Raw genomic sequence first — 17,665 nt, 5'->3', positions numbered from 1 at the left:
AGTTAAGGCATTTAATCGTTGTAGTAGTGTAAATGTGGATGATTGGTAGCCTATAAGCGATAAGGAACAATTAAAAAAATAAATAAAAAAGGCGCAGTTTCACTGGAAAGGCGAAGCATCGATTGCTATAGAGAACTAGCAGACAGCTATACGAAGTAACGAAGTATAGTAGTTATAGACTTGGAAACATTCGCTTACTGATTAAATGAGCAAGTATGGTGTCAGCGCGCACAGGCAAACGTGAACACATCACGCTCGATGACCGCGGGCACTCGCTGTCAAAACGCTGGTGTGAGGAAGCGCGGCAGCAGCAGCGAGCGAAGTGACCTTCGTGCTGCCTGTCGCTTCAACGCGTAGTAAGCGGCGAGGACACAGCGCACACGAATCTATGAGCGTTCGGCGCACCTAGACTCTGTACTTATCGCACATCGCTTTCAAGACAGGGCGCGAACGGCCGCGCGCGGCCGTGTAATACGCAGCAGCAGCCGGAGTAGATCGCCCTCCGCTACCCCAGTGCCTTGCTCGCTACGGAAGACGGCACGCTTCCTCCCCGTTTTCTTCCCTTGCGAGCGCGAGATGGAGCCACCATCGTCGGCTCACCTTTGCACGCTTTCACTCTCACATACAGCAAACGGTGCGCGGCGACGATGTTATTGCCATTGGACTTTATGCAGAACATCGCGGCGACGGCAGGAATGCGCCTGGAGTGTCCGATTGCTCTCGCAATAAAATAAATAGAGAGATAGAGAAAGAGCGAAGCACGAAAGTTCTGATAGGTGCTGAAGATCCTCAACCGCAAGACCACAGGTGCATTGGTGACTACGAGAATGAGAAATATTGTGCATAAAGTGTTTTGTGGACGCAGTACAGAGTTGCAAACGGTCAAGTAGTATTTCTAACGACTTGCTGCTCGTGGTGCGTTTTGTCTTGGCAGAGACGCTGCCGCTCCTGGAACTGCGCCGTCTACGCCGGCATGGACGACGCCAGCGCAGCTCCCGAGAAGGCCGTGGTGTCCAACCTCTACTATGCCTATGTGAGTGCATGGGGAATGGAAGTGTGGGACCGCGTCGGGCTTGCTTATTTCGGACAGACATTTAATTAACGTCTTCGCTTGTTTATTACTACCTGCCTGATTGCCAGAACTCAGGTATGAGTAGGTAACACATAGTTATACAACACTTGTCTGCAGACAACAAATTGTACATAAAACGGCAGTGAAACGGAAGTTAACAACGAATTGCAAAAAAAGAAAAAGAGACGCAGGAGGAGCGTGGGCAAAACAAGCTTGACTGCTTATTAGAATATCCCAATTTCTTGCAGGAAAACGAGTTGAAAGAAGCTACGCTTCCCGTTTTCATGGAACTCTTCGACGAAGTCAAGGCAAGTAAAGTACTGCGTTTATAGATGGTCATGAAAATGGCCTTCTTCTTAACTACGTCTCTGTAAAAAGGCTTTGGGCGTTGTTGCTTCCGTGTCGCGGCGGCACTTGCAGCACGTTGTCCGCTGCCAATTTGTTGTCGGTCAACTTCTTGTAACACTGTGAGAATGCGTATTGTTGGGCTCAATTAGCTTACCCTTGATTAGTTCTTTTGGAGCGATACTCTTCTTTGCCTACTCACCCCGGTTTTCGTGGTTGGGGTATGTCGCCTCGGAGAAACGCGCGCTCATTGAGGGCGCGATGAGTGACGTCACAAGTGGAGTGACTTTACAGCTAGTGTGACGTCACGGCGAGTGACATCACAGCGCGCGCGCTGGGCTCGCAGGTGGCGTGAGCGCCGACGCCGCCAGAACCGAGGCAGCGTGAGAACAGAGGGGTGAATAAATGAGAAGGCAAGAAACGACGTCATGCCATCGTCCTCTCCGTCGTGGTAACGTCTTCGTCGTCATGCCGTAGTCATTATTTTATCACCGTCAGTCCTTGATTGTGAATCTTGTCGTCATTCGTTCGTTGTCATTGTATCGCCGTTATGCCATCTTTGTCATCTCCGCTGTCTTCCACCCGTCGTTACACGCACGCTCGCGTCACACACAACCGGACATCTCAGCCCTGGTTCATACCACGAAGGTATAATCACTTAGAGAAAATCATTCGATGGTTCGTGCCTATATTCTTTTTCGTTTTGCTCGAAGCGGTTTATCGGTTGGAGTACAAACCTGTCGCTGCTCACTAATTTACGCGTAATTTCTGGTAATAGTTACCTCGTTCGTATGATACCACTTTCGACGCGCTGCGATACATCGGGCGTGGTTAACAACTTCGTTCGCCTGTATCTCTCGAGAAACGCACAATGATAAATGCGGCAAAATTGAGGTGCTCGAAGAGAATGACCAGTTTTGTAGGCACCATGCTGCCCACAGTATGGAAGTCAACTTCAGACTGTCATGCGACTGACTGCCATAACGAGTGTGTTATACTAGATAGCGTGTATTTTGCCTCCTGCCCAAATGTCACGAAATCAACGAACTGATTAGTCGGCCTTTTGAACGATTGGGCTTTGTCGGCCTGAAAAATGACTGGGATTAGGGAGCCTTCATAGGCACGCCTACGCTTGAGCGTATCTGTTTGTGAAGGATCCCTAACTGGGATGATGGCAGGACCGCGGGAACAAAAACAGCAGCTGCTTATTACACACGCTACATCCGTATGCTCAGCAAAAGCACACTGCGCTTGTCAGCTTTGTCAGTTTTAAACTAGGCACACGTGGTTGATCAGAGGGGGCCTCCATTATTATGGTGAGACTAGTTTAAGCAGCGCGCACCTTTGGCTTAAAATGCTGCCTCTGTACTCGCTGCACGAGACTGTAGCCACTAATGCGGTTTGCGGGCTTGCATTCTCCATTGGATGCGATTGGTGCGTGGAACCCGGACTTCGTACCGTCGTTCCACCCTGATCGATTGTGCCACTTTTCACGCGCAGGGTGGTGACGTCATCGAGAGGCGGCACATCTTCGAGTACGAGACGGACTTGAGGGACTGGTCGCCGTTCGACACCGGGGCCTGCTTTCATCCCCACGAAATCAAGATGCTCATTCTCAGCGTACAAGGTTAGGTCACGTTTGCTTCTGGTCGTCATCTTCATCCCCACCATCATCATCATCTTTAGACAGACAGATGGTTCCCCATCATCATCATCTTCTTCTTCTTCTTATACTTCATCCCCAATCATCATCATCATCATCATCTTTAGACAGACGGATTGACAGAATCGGAACAGGCAGCACAGACAAACAGGCAGGCAGAGAGAAAGGTGGGGCGCTTGGAGAGACAGGAAAGACGCGAAGCCGACAGACCATCAGAAAGGCATAATAGAGAAAAAGGATAGGACGGAACGAACAGACAAACCAGACCGACCGAAGCCTGAGCAGAAGACAGCTAGAAGACGGATAGAGGCTCTGACAGACAGGACACGCGGAGAGAGTGCGCCTCGGATAAAGAGGACAAACATCAGGCATATAGAACTAGTTGAGGTGGTCTTGATTCGCTGCCATTTCTTACTTTAAGAAATGCCTTCCACCCGGAATCGACACCGCTGGAAATGCGGGCATCCCTTGCCGCAATACAGATCATTTGACCAGGATTCGAACGCGTTTGGAAACAGACTGCCTAGGTTTTTGTAGTGCAAACCGGTATTTGAGTTCTGATGAGTATTCTGGCTTTCTCATTCCCCCGCCCTTTTTTTTTTTCAATTTAGGAAACTCCGACTTTGGTCCCGGCAAGGGCACCCGAGACGATTTGGCCAATGCGTTCAGGATACAGCTGAGACAGACCATGGGCATCGCCCAGGACATACGACTGAGCCGCGTCTCCGTGAGTATATACTGCGCGTCCTGCAGCACATTCGTCTAAAACTTCTCAAGAGAGAGAGAGAGAGAGAGAGTTTGAACCCAATTTTTGGATAGACACCCCTGGCGCAGAGTAAAGTCAATCCGGCATAAATATGACAAGCGAAACACATTCGACATGCTCCTTCACCGTCTACGCGGAAGCGTAGTTAACTCGTTGCACTTCATCTGCCGCATCAAAAGAGGAAAGCGCCCATATTGTAGTTTCCGTGGCAAGCCGAGCACTTCAGCCAAGTATAGCATCATAAATGACATTCTATAATGATCATCAGCGGATTGGCCTGCGTGACCGCTTGAACATATTTGATAGGCGTTGTCTCAAAGTAGAGTGATTCAACCGCGGTCATGCTCCGATAAGCAGACGAGTGCCGTAAGTGCCCTCCAACGCTCGAGTCAAGGTGTTTTTGCACCTTGACTTGGACAGTGACCGTAACTTGGACTGTGTAAGTTGGAATACTGTGACTTCGCCTCAAGAGCACGTATCCTAGTTTTGCAAACTGCAGCTAATATAAAGTTTCGAAATAAAAAAAAAGTTATCTTGATTTTCGTTTTCAGTGGAATCACTACCTTGGTTATGCGAGTTTTGCTAAAGTTCTGTAGCAAAACAGAGTCTTTTGTAGCCTCACGTGTAGTTAGTCAATTTTATCCGATTTACTCTAACCGGTGTAATTCGCATAATCTGACTTTCGCATCTCTGTATCTTGACTTTGTTGCATATACTGAGTTTCGATTCATTTTGAAAGGCTAAAGGGGTATTCCGAAAAGCCTTTGTGGATTACTGGATTACCGAAGTCCGAATGGTACAGTAGCAATGGCGGTAGCGCGGCCTTGTGACGCTTTGTCCACCTACAACGGGTTGGAACATCAGTTTTCTCGTCGAACGACAATCCTCAAACGACTGCACGTTAACGATTATTTCAATACCGACTCCTTACGCGATCGGTTAAGCAGAATATGTTAGGGCACTGCAATAATAACTGTGTCCTGCCTGGCTAAACATCGTGTCACAAGATGGCCGCTACCGGCGTTGTTGCTGCCATCCACGTATCAGGTGACTCGGTAGTCCGCAAAAGATGTAATGTGGTTATGGACAATCGGTAGCCCTATAACTTCCACAAAAATACAGGGCACCGGGAACACGTCCGTGTAGAACCTTTGTATCTTTCTTTTTGGTGACGACTTCCCTATTCTGTGGTAACTGGGACCGCGCTGTATACATGTTCTTATTCTTCATTCGCAGGTGTTTCCTCGGGGCAATGACCGCCTGATGGTCATCGCACGCCTGCTGCCTGCGGCCAACACTGACCACATTAGTATGTAAATTAGATAAAATCGCCGAAACGAAGGAGCACTAAAGCGAAATGCTGAATGAGGTTAGGGTGGAACAATCATTCTTTCAAGACCCTACCTTCGTTATTTTCGCCGTAGTCGGTCGATTATTAGAAGAGAAAAGGAAAGTCAAAGTTTCGTTTTTATCTAATTTCGCGCCGTTGCCCCAGCGTTGGTACGTCAGTGTGACGTCACAGATTTCAAAGTGTCGTCTCGTATTCCGGCTGTCGTGGCTCAGTAAACGTTCTTGAAGCTAGATAAGTTCAGCCTGTGGAGTCCTTTTAGAATACAATGCTATCATATCCTAACCGTTAAAGAAAAAGAGATTTACCATGCCCGAGCAGACGTAGTTAAAATCGATGACGTCACGAAGAGCTGGTACGGGAACGTTAAGGTGGCGTCGCCACCCGTCTTTAGTTGTATCGTCTTTTCTGGCCCACCGTACTCTTACTGTAAGAGTGGTTTTATTTTCGGTATTGTAGAAGGGCAATTGACGAATACAGCTCGAATAGTGTTTCTTCTTAGTGTCCCTTTAATCTAATCGAAAGAAGGCGTTGAACCATTGTAGTAATTGATGGATGACATACTCGTTTTCAGTGGTAACGGACCCCACGGTGGACGAGGCTACCAAGAAGCTAAACGAGACCGTGAACGCGGGAAGCTTCAAGGTGTTGCTCAACGTCACTGGCTCCGACCAGGTTCGTGCTGTCGCAACTCTTTTCTCGCAAATGAGTGCGATCACTCGGCTTAGTCTCGACACCGAAATATTTGTGTGTGCGTGAACTAAAACGGGGTCCTTTGATAGCTTCAGAGCGCTATGGGACAGCCCGTGCACTGCCTCTAGGATGGGCCCGTCAAAAAAAAAAAAAAAGAAAGAAAGAAAAAATGTGACGCGGTCATTGAACTAGCACTCCCGATATGTACACGTTTGTGCAGCGTAAAAAATCCTATAGACGCATTATAAGGGGGTGAAAATGTTTTGTCACTACATGTTTTACACTGTCGTTTTTTTATCTGTTGCTGCTAAACGATTAAAAAGAAATGGACGTACGGTAGTGCGGTTGCACCTCATCGTGTGAATCAGTTGAAGAGGCGGACATCACTTCCGCAAGTCACATCGCTCATTTTGCTAATGGGCTGGAGATACAAGCTAATCGACTTTTAAACTATTCATCATGTTGTTATCAGCGGGATTGAAGAGCCGGATAATAAAACAACTGCATCTATCTCTCTCTTCTTTTTGAAATACTGATATTAGTAACAGTTTCGAGATATCTGTCCCTAGAATGGGCGATTGCATTGCTTAACGTCCCGCTCAAGTTTTTAACGGGCAGTGCGTGAAGAACGTTTTTCTGAATCTGCCGCCTCGGACATATGACGGTATATTGGCATCCATACTTTGTTGTATGTCCGTGCACAGATTCATTGCATTTTCCTTAGTTTTGTTCGTTCCTGTGAATTTAATAACTGGATGTTAGTGGCACTAATTGTAATGTGTTCCTAATTTGTGCCTTTAGAGAACTAACTGGCACATGTTTTCCTCTCCCTTCCTTCTTTCTTTTACTCAACCTCTCCTTTATCCGCGTCATTTCTCTCATCTATCTATCTATCTATCTATCTATCTATCTATCTATCTATCTATCTATCTATCTATCTATCTATCTATCTATCTATCTATCTATCTATCTATCTATCTATCTATCTATCTATCTATCTATCTATCTATCTATCTATCTATCTATCTATCTATCTATCTATCTATCTATCTATCTATCTATCTATCTATCTATCTATCTATCTATCTATCTATCTATCTATCTATCTATCTATCTATCTATCTATCTATCTATCTATCTATCTATCTATCTATCTATCTATCTATCTATCTATCTATCTATCTATCTATCTATCTATCTATCTATCTATCTATCTATCTATCTATCTATCTATCTATCTATCTATCTATCTATCTATCTATCTATCTATCTATCTATCTATCTATCTATCTATCTATCTATCTATCTATCTATCTATCTATCTATCTATCTATCTATCTATCTATCTATCTATCTATCTATCTATCTATCTATCTATCTATCTATCTATCTATCTATCTATCTATCTATCTATCTATCTATCTATCTATCTATCTATCTATCTATCTATCTATCATTGCCTGCGACAGAAACCCGAGTACATCGCCACGCAGCTGACCTCTCGGTTCGTAGGTAAGTGGCTGCAAACTCTCCTTACAAGGTTTAACTAAGAATGTGCAAAAAAATGTAGCAGTTACCCTCAGCTGTTTCAATTTCTTTTGTGTTTGTTCGCACCTCCAAAAGTGTGGAGCCTTATTGCTCATTAGCGAGAATAATCCCGTATTCAGAGGTGCGATCAAGTCAAACATGGAGCCCATGTTTGACTTGATCGAGATCACGCCTGACGTCAAGGTGCCTAAGGAAACGCAATCAGTGTCTTGGCATATTCACGACAGGCGTCATTATTGCTCAAGTCAAGCATAGGCTTCAGGTTATAGTGCATTGCTGAATGCAGGGGGCAAGACCGGCTTGCGCGAACTGGTCGTCTTCCAGTGCTCGGGACGCAGCTTTCGGTCAAACCATTGTCGTAAGACGAGGGGAGGAAGCGCTACCAAGACCACCAGAAACAGCATTAGCCTGCACGAATCTGCTTCGCTTCTTTGTGATTTATTCGTGTAGCAGTCGGTGAACTGACGTCAACGGTCCCGAGATCCCGCGCACTTCCTGAGAATGCGAGATTTCAACCTGGAGGCGCGGACAAAGCTATACTCCACATTAAAGCAGGCAGCACTATTTTCTTTCCTTTCTTCACCGTTTAAGCCAAGCATCGGGTGCCATGTAACAGCCGTAAGGGTTTTCTCTACCCTCGCCTCTTCCTTTAATTGCAATGTCGATTATATGAACACTCCAGGCTCACTTCAGTCGTCGCCGTCGCCGTGATGTTCTGTATAAAGTCGAAGTGCGATAACGTCGTGGCCGCGCGCCGTATGGTGTGTGTGCCAGTGAAAGCGAGCGAGGGTGAGCAGCTTTGTTCGCGTTGAAGGGAGATGCAGCACGAAGGTTAATTCGCTCGCTGCTGCTGCCACGTTTCCTAACGTCAGCGTTTTGACACGGAATGTCCGCGCCCTTCGACTGAGATTTCTTCATGTTTGCCTGTGCGCGCGTGACACTATGCTTGCTATTTTACTTATTAAGCAATTGTTTACAACTTTATACGTCCGATAAAACCACTATACTTACTTCGTATAGCAGTCTGATATTTGATGTCGCAATTGATGCTTTGCCTTTCGGGCGAGACTGCGATCTTTTTTTAAACAATTTGCCTCAGTTTGCCGCTAATGTTCAGCAAGAGCGTTAATAACCCAATCCTCTTGTTTTGTCCTTGGTATCTTCTCACAGTTTCGCAAATTTCAGCGATACGCGAATCGTGGACAATCGATGTCGTGTGTTTGTCATGACTGGCACAGTTATAATGTAATGCCTTTAGGCATACATATTCAGGGAAAGAAATAGAAAAGAAAAAAAGACACCCCAGGCGGAAGTGTTCCTGTACGCGTAAGGGACAACTATATTAAACGCCTGCCCGGCGTATTTTCGGCGCCGCTTCGTATGGTGGCGTCGCGTTCATCTCGTGCTGCTTGGTAACCATACTGTGATAATGCCTGAAATACGCACAGCGGGTTGTTCTGCACAAATATGGCTGTGCTTCAAGAAAACTTTTTCTACAGCGTTCACGTTGTGTTCTTTCAGCCGCAGCACCCGACGCTTCGTCCAAAGGATACTCTAGCGGTGAGTATTCATTGCCACTTGTGCTTCATGTTGCTCGATACTCGTTCACCGCATGCGACCGAACTCAGTTGCAAGTTATTGTCGAGCATTTCTCTCTCTATTTAGCTTTGCTTCAACCCTCGCCCACTCCATTTTCGCTTTCTTCACTCTGAAGCAATCCTCGGAGTTGTTTGACACTTGTGCAGCCGACCTGGTGGCAGAAGGTTATTGCTGTTGTCGCATGAGCTCTAAAGTACAAATCTCAGTGATAGTCGTCGTTTGCTATTTGAGTCGCAGTGTGCAAACGTTTCCGTCCAATATGATTTTCTTTTTGTTTTTCGGTGTCATATTCCAGTACAATGTACAGAATTCGGTAGTTTTACATTTTGTGCTATGATTATGAACACTCTGTATATCACCCTTGGACTTCGTTGCTTTAATTGCCTTGGCATACACGTGCTCATTTGTCTACACAAGAAATGAACAGACTGACCATAGACGGACACAAGCTTTCGCCTGTCGATTTCAGTCGGTTAACTTGTGTTGATTTCCGAACGAGTGATCTGCAGAACGCCCCAAACAAAATCCGACAGACGATGCCAAGCCATAAGTGCATAGGACGTCTTCAGCAGTGTGTATAAACCTCATAAAAGACAATCCTGCGTACTGTTCATAAATTGTCTAACCATATCCTTGCCAGGGAAGCACTTCTTATTGTGTTCGCTCTTTGTCAAATACGCACACACACACACACACGCACAATGACCTTCATCGCCTGGCGAAAAGAGTATGTTACGTCATATTTCTGTCACTTGCATGCTTAACCTTTCTTTGTTCTCTTTTTCCCCTCGCTTCAAAAATGGTGAGTAGCTGCGTAGAACATACTGGTTCAGGCTGACCTTCTTAGAACTTACCTTATAATCTCTCTCTTGTGAGGGAGTTACTGCATTTAAGGTTTTCTTGTCGCCAGACCACTGTGCGTCTCCCGTAATTGGTCTCCGCGCGCGCATGCAGGAAGCATGGCGGCCCTGGGCATCATGATGCTTCTGCTGGGCGCTGCCCTCGCTATGGGCGCGGTCTTTCTGGCAGCGCGGAGGTACCCGCGCAGCACCATGACTACCATGCTGCTGCAACCGACGAGCACCGCCGACAACTAGAGCCCCAGCCACCGCATTACGTCACGTCTACACTGCGCGCTTAACGCCGTACAGACCAGAGCGCCGTGAACCAGAACGTATCACCGTTCACACTTGACAGCGCAAGCGGCCGTGTGACGTGTCGTGAACGCCGCCGCGACGCAACTTTGTCTGGGGTGTGGACTCGGGAGATTGTCGCAGTGCGCGAGACTCGAGAAATACCATTCGTGGGCTGCCGCGTCACGTGACGCACCATGAGACTGTCGTCATCGTCATCATTTGCCTATACGCATGCTCCGTCGCACCAACTCTGTGCAGTGCAGCGTATGGGGCTCGTATGTACCCGTCAAGCTGCCTTGTCGGCAGCCTTTTCTTTTCACCCCTCCATGTACATTGATACATAAATACATTGATTGATTGGTTGGTTGGTTGACTGATTGATCTTGAGCCAATCAGTCTGGAGAGCCGGCTGCATGTTCCATATAATGGAGCTGGCGAAACTCACCCATTATGCGCTGCTAATCCTTCCGCGAAGCTGTCCTTCAGTCGGCGTCGCGCGGAGGTTTGATGGAAGGCGGACATTGGAGTAGCTTTTCTTCCGATTCTCTTTGCTGTTTGGCTGACGCGACGCGTTACTCTGGCTACACAACAAAGCCGGAGGGCGCGGAATCAAATCCCGGCCGCGGTGACCGCATTTCGATGAGGTGCACGTTCACGGTGCGCAATGGGTGCACGTTAAAGAACCACGGCTGGTAAAAATTAATTCTAAGTCTCCCACTTTACGGCGTGCCTCAAAATACCGTGGCATTGGCAGTAGACAACCCCCAAATTTAAATTAATTTAATTACACATCATGGATATAGCATGAGTTGGTGAGATGAAGTATAACATTCTTGGTTGGAGTATAGTTAAGTCCACTACCACCATGGAGGAATCGAACGACTGATGCCGCTCTCGGTAGCATTTAGCTTGCCTCGGTAGCTGCCGCATCATCCACGGGAATGCATGAACTGCAAAGCTGTACACATGTTCCTCTCACATTACAATTCGACTACACTTTTCATCTTGAATGAAACATCATACACTCGGGTTTCATCAATAAACATCTCTCGCAGTTTTTCGTAGACACGGCTGCACCAATGGGAAACGAAAACACGACGTTATTTGGGGACCTCGGTAACAGCGAGTGCACAGTGCTAAGCCAAACTAATGAATTGCACCCCGATGCGCAAGTAGGCTGTCCAGATAGGAACAGACCGAGGATGCTTTATATAGCGCTATCTCGGCTATTCTGGACGTTCTGCCATCTTGTCAGTTCTAATTGGCTAACAGGGCTGCCACGGCATCACTGATTGGCTCAAAACGTTGCCTTTGCAGATTTTGACAAAACGTCCAAGATATCACCGCCGGGAGTGGGCGCGTGCTCTCAATCTCTTCTCGACGCCGTGTGAAACAACTGCTCCGTGGCTACTGCATGACGTGAGCGCTACGCGCGTTGTCAGTATGCCTTTACCCGTTCACGGGGCTCTGGGCTATGGCGGACGTGTCGCAATTCTCTACAGCTTCTGCCTGCGTGTTCGCGGCGGAAGAGGATGTCGCGTAGACGGCTGAGACAGGCTACATTACCGCTCCGCACTTGAAGAATCGCCGGAAGCCGAGAATTTCAACCTGCTTGAAGATGAGTGCAGTGAAGGCTTAAGGACACTTTTGAGGAACTTGTGAACATGGTAGGTGAGGAGGGGGGAGTGGCGTTTATTAGTGCTGCAGAAACTAAGGCCCCGGTCCGGGCTTGTTAGTAAGGCTCGGGCATCTTGGCCCAGCCCACGCTCGATGCGTTGTACCAGTAGTAGCCATTATATCTTATCGAACGTTCGTGACGGATTGGTTTACTCATCCCAGCTGCCCGGACGTTCTTGCGGTGGTAATCATAAAAGTATTGCGCTTTTGAAAGCGGAGGTTATGGGGCACTCCAACAAGGTGTGTTTATTGGAGGGATGTAGGCTCCGAAATGTTTACAAGTTGGACAGCCTGGGTCTCTGTTATTATAATGTGGGCGCTTGGGTGATCTTTTGAGAGACGAAATATGACAGACGACGTGGAAATGTGCCATGCGCTATTTCCATCGCCAAAACATCCACCTTAAAGTGACTGTACTCATTTATGTATCATTGATGTTATGTCATCCTGCTGGATCACTCATTGGTGCATCAGTGACTAAGTATAGTGTGTCAAATATTTGGCGAGTCATTCACATAAGCTGTGATATTTCGAGCTTCTCAGTACATGCTTTGAGAACCTTCTCTTGGCTTTCTGGTCTTCCGTATTGTCTCTCTCTGTGGTCACCGCTTTGTTAACACGTTGATAAAGATCTATCTGTTTCGATAAAACCGCACTGCATCTCTCACTCCAGCGAGAATATTGACCGTCTACGTTAACGTACGAGTGTGGCGCCGCTCTAGCCATTGATGAAGCGCAAAATGTAAAAGTATTTATGTAGAAGATTTATATTACTCCGGCATTAAAGTGCATGCATGGGCACTCCAGTTTCAAGGATGACCACTAGCTTCCACTAGTGTTACAGATGCTGGAATTGTAGTGACAGGCTGGGGACGGTAGCCTGGCTGATGGTCCGGCACGTACCCGGCTGGTGTTGGGGAATCTTGGTACACACAGTGAACACACGAACGCACAGCACATAAACACAGCACATAGTCCACTAACTCTACGAAGTTACTGAAGTGGATGCTACAGCAAGTGTTGTATTCTCTAATGATCACTTTCGGGATGCTTCCGCGTTTGCCTTACCATAGCGCCTGCTGGCTTAGCCATTAGAATAACCCAGTAGCGCAACACACTGGAGACAAAGGTGGTGAACACAAGCGCTATAACCCGAGCTGTTACGCTCACTTGTTCAGCTAGTTAACGCTCCCTGAAAGTGACACATCCGAAAGCGATCTATCTAGTATGCGACCTCTAATGTCAGAAATCGTTGCGTAATATCATGCGAATGTACACACAGGGTCACGTATACTCAGCAGCATGGTTACGGAGCTCCAGCGCATGTCTCGTAACTTCTGCTCCCAGCTTTTGATTACTATGATGAGTACAGTGTGAACGAAAACGAGCATATCTAAATACTGACGCTGTACTTGAAGAATGACAAAAAAAAGAAGAAAGGCATTTGCTTGTTTGTTTTCTTGTTTGCGTTTGAGCCATGGACATCGAAATATGAGTAATATCTAATGTTTGTGCCGGTTTGTCTCCTTCACTTGCTCCTGCTGTACAAATCTTACGACCTCTAATCACATCGTCTGCACATCCCTCGTTCACCTTCATCCAACTCCCCCCCCCCCCCCCCCCCCCCACAAATCAGACACAAGAAAAGTCAAAACCGAAACTATGAAATTCCCATCATATGCACTTACCGTTTAGCCCGCTAAAGGAACCACTCCTGCCGGCGTCCTCTGCGAAATCGATAGGCTGCTCCAACTCGTCGTGAGAACAGTTTATGCAAATCGATGCTCGTCGAGCGCTTCACGAGCGTCGTTGTGCTGCGCACGTGCAGTTCACGTTGCCTCCGACCGCAGTTAGGTTCAGCGAGAGAAAGCCGCAGACATATATGGTTGCCGTTTCCCCCTCTTTGGCACACGCTAAAGAACTTGCACAACATGAGCCAGAAATAACAAAAGGTAGTTTTAATTCTGGAGTGTTCGCAATGTTCCGTGAACAGAGAACTTGGCGTGACAAGTTGGACGCTCGCTTGTTACAGTTCGATACCTGTCCGTGACGAGGTCCAGTGAACAACGAAGTCACGTTCTTGGCGATGTAGGCACAAAAACTGCTTCGCGTTTCTAACATTCAGTAGGCATGTTCAGTACTTTGTCATGTGGAGCAGTCCCTCGATCTTCCCTCGAGTATACTCTTCGTATATGAATGTAAGATACGGCATGCCCCCCCCCCCCCCCCCCCTATAACCAAAATATTTTTCACACACTTCGGGGCTTACATCGCTGTCCTCAAAAAATAATCGTTATCTATCTTGCGTGCAGCTCCTTTCTTTAACGCTTTCTGGTCCGAATTTTATTACCGAAGTGAGAAATTTATGTGTGAATCTGCATAACAAAAGCGAGGGAAAAAAGAAAGGAAAATGATCCATGCAGTTTTTGGCAACGTATGAAAGGCTTGTCTCATAATCTGGTAATAAGTAAGGCCGTTGGAGACAGCATGTGGGCCTTCGAACTTATTTCCTAATCATTACGGTTTTTAGTATGGCTAAAAAATATCTGAAGAACATTCTCGCGCCACCCAAGGCCAGTGATGTGGCTTAGGTAGCATGCTCCAAAGGTATACTGCAAAGGGGCCTAGCTTCCGCTTGACGCGGGCGGTGCCCGGATATTTGTGAAATGTCACGGAGAATTACATTTATCTGCGACACCAAAATTGACAGACTACATAATTAGACATGCTTACGCTCAGATTTCGAAGGTAATTTTTGGTGTCTGTTTTTCGCCATTTCGGATATTTAATGTTAAGCGTTATGATTCCTGTCCTGTAGAAACCCTTGGACCAGAGAGGGTTAACAATCTACGCTGGCTGCTTCCCGGTCAGGAACTACATGTCACGCTGGTGGTGCGCGCATGCCGTTCGTGACCTGATAGCGCATCAGGAGCGCACCGTTAAATAAAGTAATCGGAAGCAGAGATAAATGAAGATAATTGTAGGGGGACGATAAGCCCCGCCCCCCACGAAGTGTGCGAATTTGTTTTTCTTAGACTGTATAGTCTGCGTTTCACATCTGCCTTGACCATACACGAACAAGAGAGAGAGAGAGAGACTCACAGAAAGATAAGATAGCTGAAATGATTAACTGTGGTAGAACAAGGAGTGTCGCTGAAGGCTTGAGCGACATTCATTGTTCTACCACGGTTAATCGCTTGACCATACACAGAGTTATGATTTTGGTCGCGAGACCACCACTTTTTCTCATCGGTGGCAGACAGCCGACATGCTGAGGTAATGTAGGTTGAGAAAAACGTCCTTGTTGTATACCATTGTCGTTTGTCGCATAAGATGCGCTGATGGAATCACGGAATACGCCATTTACCGTCAAGTATTCCCGGTATGTACAAGTATGCGGGAAAAACGTAACAAAAGCGTCGTGGATGTCCTTCTGTGTAAAATGAAGATCGGGAAAGTTTTTAAGAAAAGGAAGTGCGAATAATGCACATAACTGATTGTGGGAAGGAAAGAAAGAGAGAAAGGAACATTCACAGAATGTTTACGACACGTTCAACTCTGCTAACTGGCAGAGCTATACATATACACGTAGAGTTACGAACATTAAGGGTAAGTTTAGAATTGCGATGAGGGCGTATATGGACTAAGCAGACGAATGTCTTGCCTGTCTGTCGCAGACTGAAAGTATAACGGAGGTTCGCGATTTTTTTTTTTTGTAAACAGTGACATGAATACATTAACTGACATACAGGATTTCGCACTCTCTGTGTTTTCTTTCGTTCGCTTTTCTCAGGCTTCTTTTTGTTTGTTTGTTACTTTCATTTTAGACGAGAGCAGCCGCACAGCGGCGCAGATGTCTCTTTATTTTTTTTTTCTTCACGTGTCATAGTTGCGATCGAACGACAGTTCCAATCCGCATCGGTGATGTTCGAACATTACTCGGAATTCGTCCATCAGACATTGTCAGGAACGTACATGTTCAGAAAGGCGCACTCACCGGTTTCGTTCGTTTTAAAAACTGCCGAAATGGCTGGTGTAGATTCGTCTGCTTCTGCAAACGGCGAATTCGAGTCGAAAATACGCCCACAACGCTCGCCTAGTCCGAAGAGATCGACACGTACGTAGTTCGGGGACATCCGACATGAACGGCGTATTAGTAGACTTGATGCATCGTGAGGCTGCACGACCCCACCGCACTTAATGCGCCAGCGGCGCCATCTGTCGGCAACGAGGAAGCTCTGAACTGGCAATGAACACACAACGCACAACGTAGTGCAAATCTCCAAGCGAAATTCTCAAATGATAGCCGTTGCATTCACAGAACGTCTCACGGCACAGGGTTCTTACAACCGCTCACGTGATGGCACGTGACCAGAGAAAATTGCCTTATAATTACGACGGTTTACGATTACGTCCCATCTCGCAGGTAAGAACAAGGCATCCGACGTCTAGGGGGCGCGCGCGGTCCCAGGAGGTCTCGGAGGCCATCCTCAAAATGTGCTGCCTCGTGACGCCCGCGAACAGATGGCGCCACAAACGCTGTTCAACATGGCGACGACATGGCGACGTAGAGTACGCGCTATAGCTCAATGAGCACGAAAGTCACTGCGTCGGCGAGACTGAGCGCGACAGTCCTTCAATAAGAAAGATTAGTGTCCAAAAATAACAGATAAAAACTCCTTCGTCGAAACGGTTACGCAGCCACTCCTTGTCCGAATCAATGCGAATGCGTAGTGCGCTAACCGACGAAACTGCCACCAGCATCCCACCGACGGTTTTAGGACAAGGAGTTGTTTCAATGAAGTAATTGTCCCTCGTACAAAAATACGTAATCGAAATCCTGTCTTTCACATCAACGGCGCAACACTCTAGCCCCTTGCCCTCGCAAGGGTGGGGTGCGTGGTCCTATAAGAACTCTGCGTCGACGAGCTCTTCTAAATTTGATGGCCCCCGTTTCTTTTTTTTTTTTTTCATCGTCATTCTGCCGAGCAGGAAGCAAATTATTCTACACACGCTGCAGCCGACCGTGAGTAATCCGAACGAACTATAGCATCGGTGAAGCACTGGGACAGAATAAGTTAAGCCGCCGTTCCGTTGGCGGACACAGTCCTTAGAGCCACATTGCAAGTCCTGTCCTTGGTGTTGGCCACCGTCGCGCGGTACTCCTGGAGAAGCTTCTTCTCCGCAGGGCCCCACGTGTCCGTCGGTTCGAACGCCGAGCGAATGTTCTGCGCAGAGAAAGGGGAAATAGGATATATAAAGAAGGCGTGTATCACGGCTGATGCAATATAATCGGTATGCGGGATTGTATCACCTATACATGTACGGGTGGATGCACTAAAGTCGGGTGTACTGAACGTAACGTACCAGGATGCGGACGCAGCGGCATATATATAGGTTCAGTCAGAAAATACGTGCTTCGACCAAAAACAGCAACACGCATTCTCTCTATCTGTATTGTGACTAATGCAGCCCACCCCATCATTTACTCGGAGAACGCTCATTACAAACTATCATTGTCTGGAGGAGCCCTATAGCGGAACAAACACTCCGTACGGTTTATGCAGTCTCAAACGCAAGATCTCTCGCAGCCAACGCATCCATCCTAGAATCAATTATGGTCGGTGACAACCAAGGAATTCACTTGCAAGTACACCGCTGTCCACTTGTGTATATTGCGCCAGCCAATTGCTTTCGCTTACTTCCGTGTAGTGATGGCGGAGTTCAACATCATTCAATTTGGTGTTGGGCTGCTGAGCACGAGGTCGCGGGATCGAATCCCGGCCACGGCGGCCGCATTTCGATGGGGGCGAAATGC

At 47.1% G+C, this 17,665-nt stretch overlaps 2 protein-coding genes across 2 annotated transcripts in view; one reads left to right on the top strand and one right to left on the bottom strand.

The window, feature by feature from the left end:
* The window catches only part of LOC126527754 (uncharacterized), a 38,284-nt gene extending 27,746 nt beyond the window's left edge, over nt 1–10,538 (top strand). The window contains exons 9-17 of the mRNA XM_050175625.3: nt 935–1,033; nt 1,321–1,380; nt 2,918–3,044; nt 3,692–3,807; nt 5,083–5,155; nt 5,769–5,869; nt 7,357–7,399; nt 8,957–8,995; nt 9,989–10,538. Of these exons, the coding sequence (XP_050031582.2) occupies nt 935–1,033; nt 1,321–1,380; nt 2,918–3,044; nt 3,692–3,807; nt 5,083–5,155; nt 5,769–5,869; nt 7,357–7,399; nt 8,957–8,995; nt 9,989–10,131 (801 nt within the window). The 3' untranslated portion in view covers nt 10,132–10,538. The remainder of the gene's footprint in view (nt 1–934; nt 1,034–1,320; nt 1,381–2,917; nt 3,045–3,691; nt 3,808–5,082; nt 5,156–5,768; nt 5,870–7,356; nt 7,400–8,956; nt 8,996–9,988) is intronic.
* A 3,252-nt stretch (nt 10,539–13,790) lies between these two features.
* LOC126527749 (sodium-dependent proline transporter-like) overlaps nt 13,791–17,665 on the bottom strand; it is a 95,085-nt gene continuing 91,210 nt past the window's right edge. Inside the window, exon 15 of the mRNA XM_050175621.3 lies at nt 13,791–17,075. Coding sequence (XP_050031578.1) covers nt 16,926–17,075 — 150 coding nt within the window. The 3' untranslated portion in view covers nt 13,791–16,925. The remainder of the gene's footprint in view (nt 17,076–17,665) is intronic.

This window comes from Dermacentor andersoni, chromosome 9 (genome assembly GCF_023375885.2).
Source record: "Dermacentor andersoni chromosome 9, qqDerAnde1_hic_scaffold, whole genome shotgun sequence".
NCBI lineage: Eukaryota > Metazoa > Arthropoda > Arachnida > Ixodida > Ixodidae > Dermacentor > Dermacentor andersoni.
This window is presented reverse-complemented; position numbering and strand designations above follow the sequence as displayed.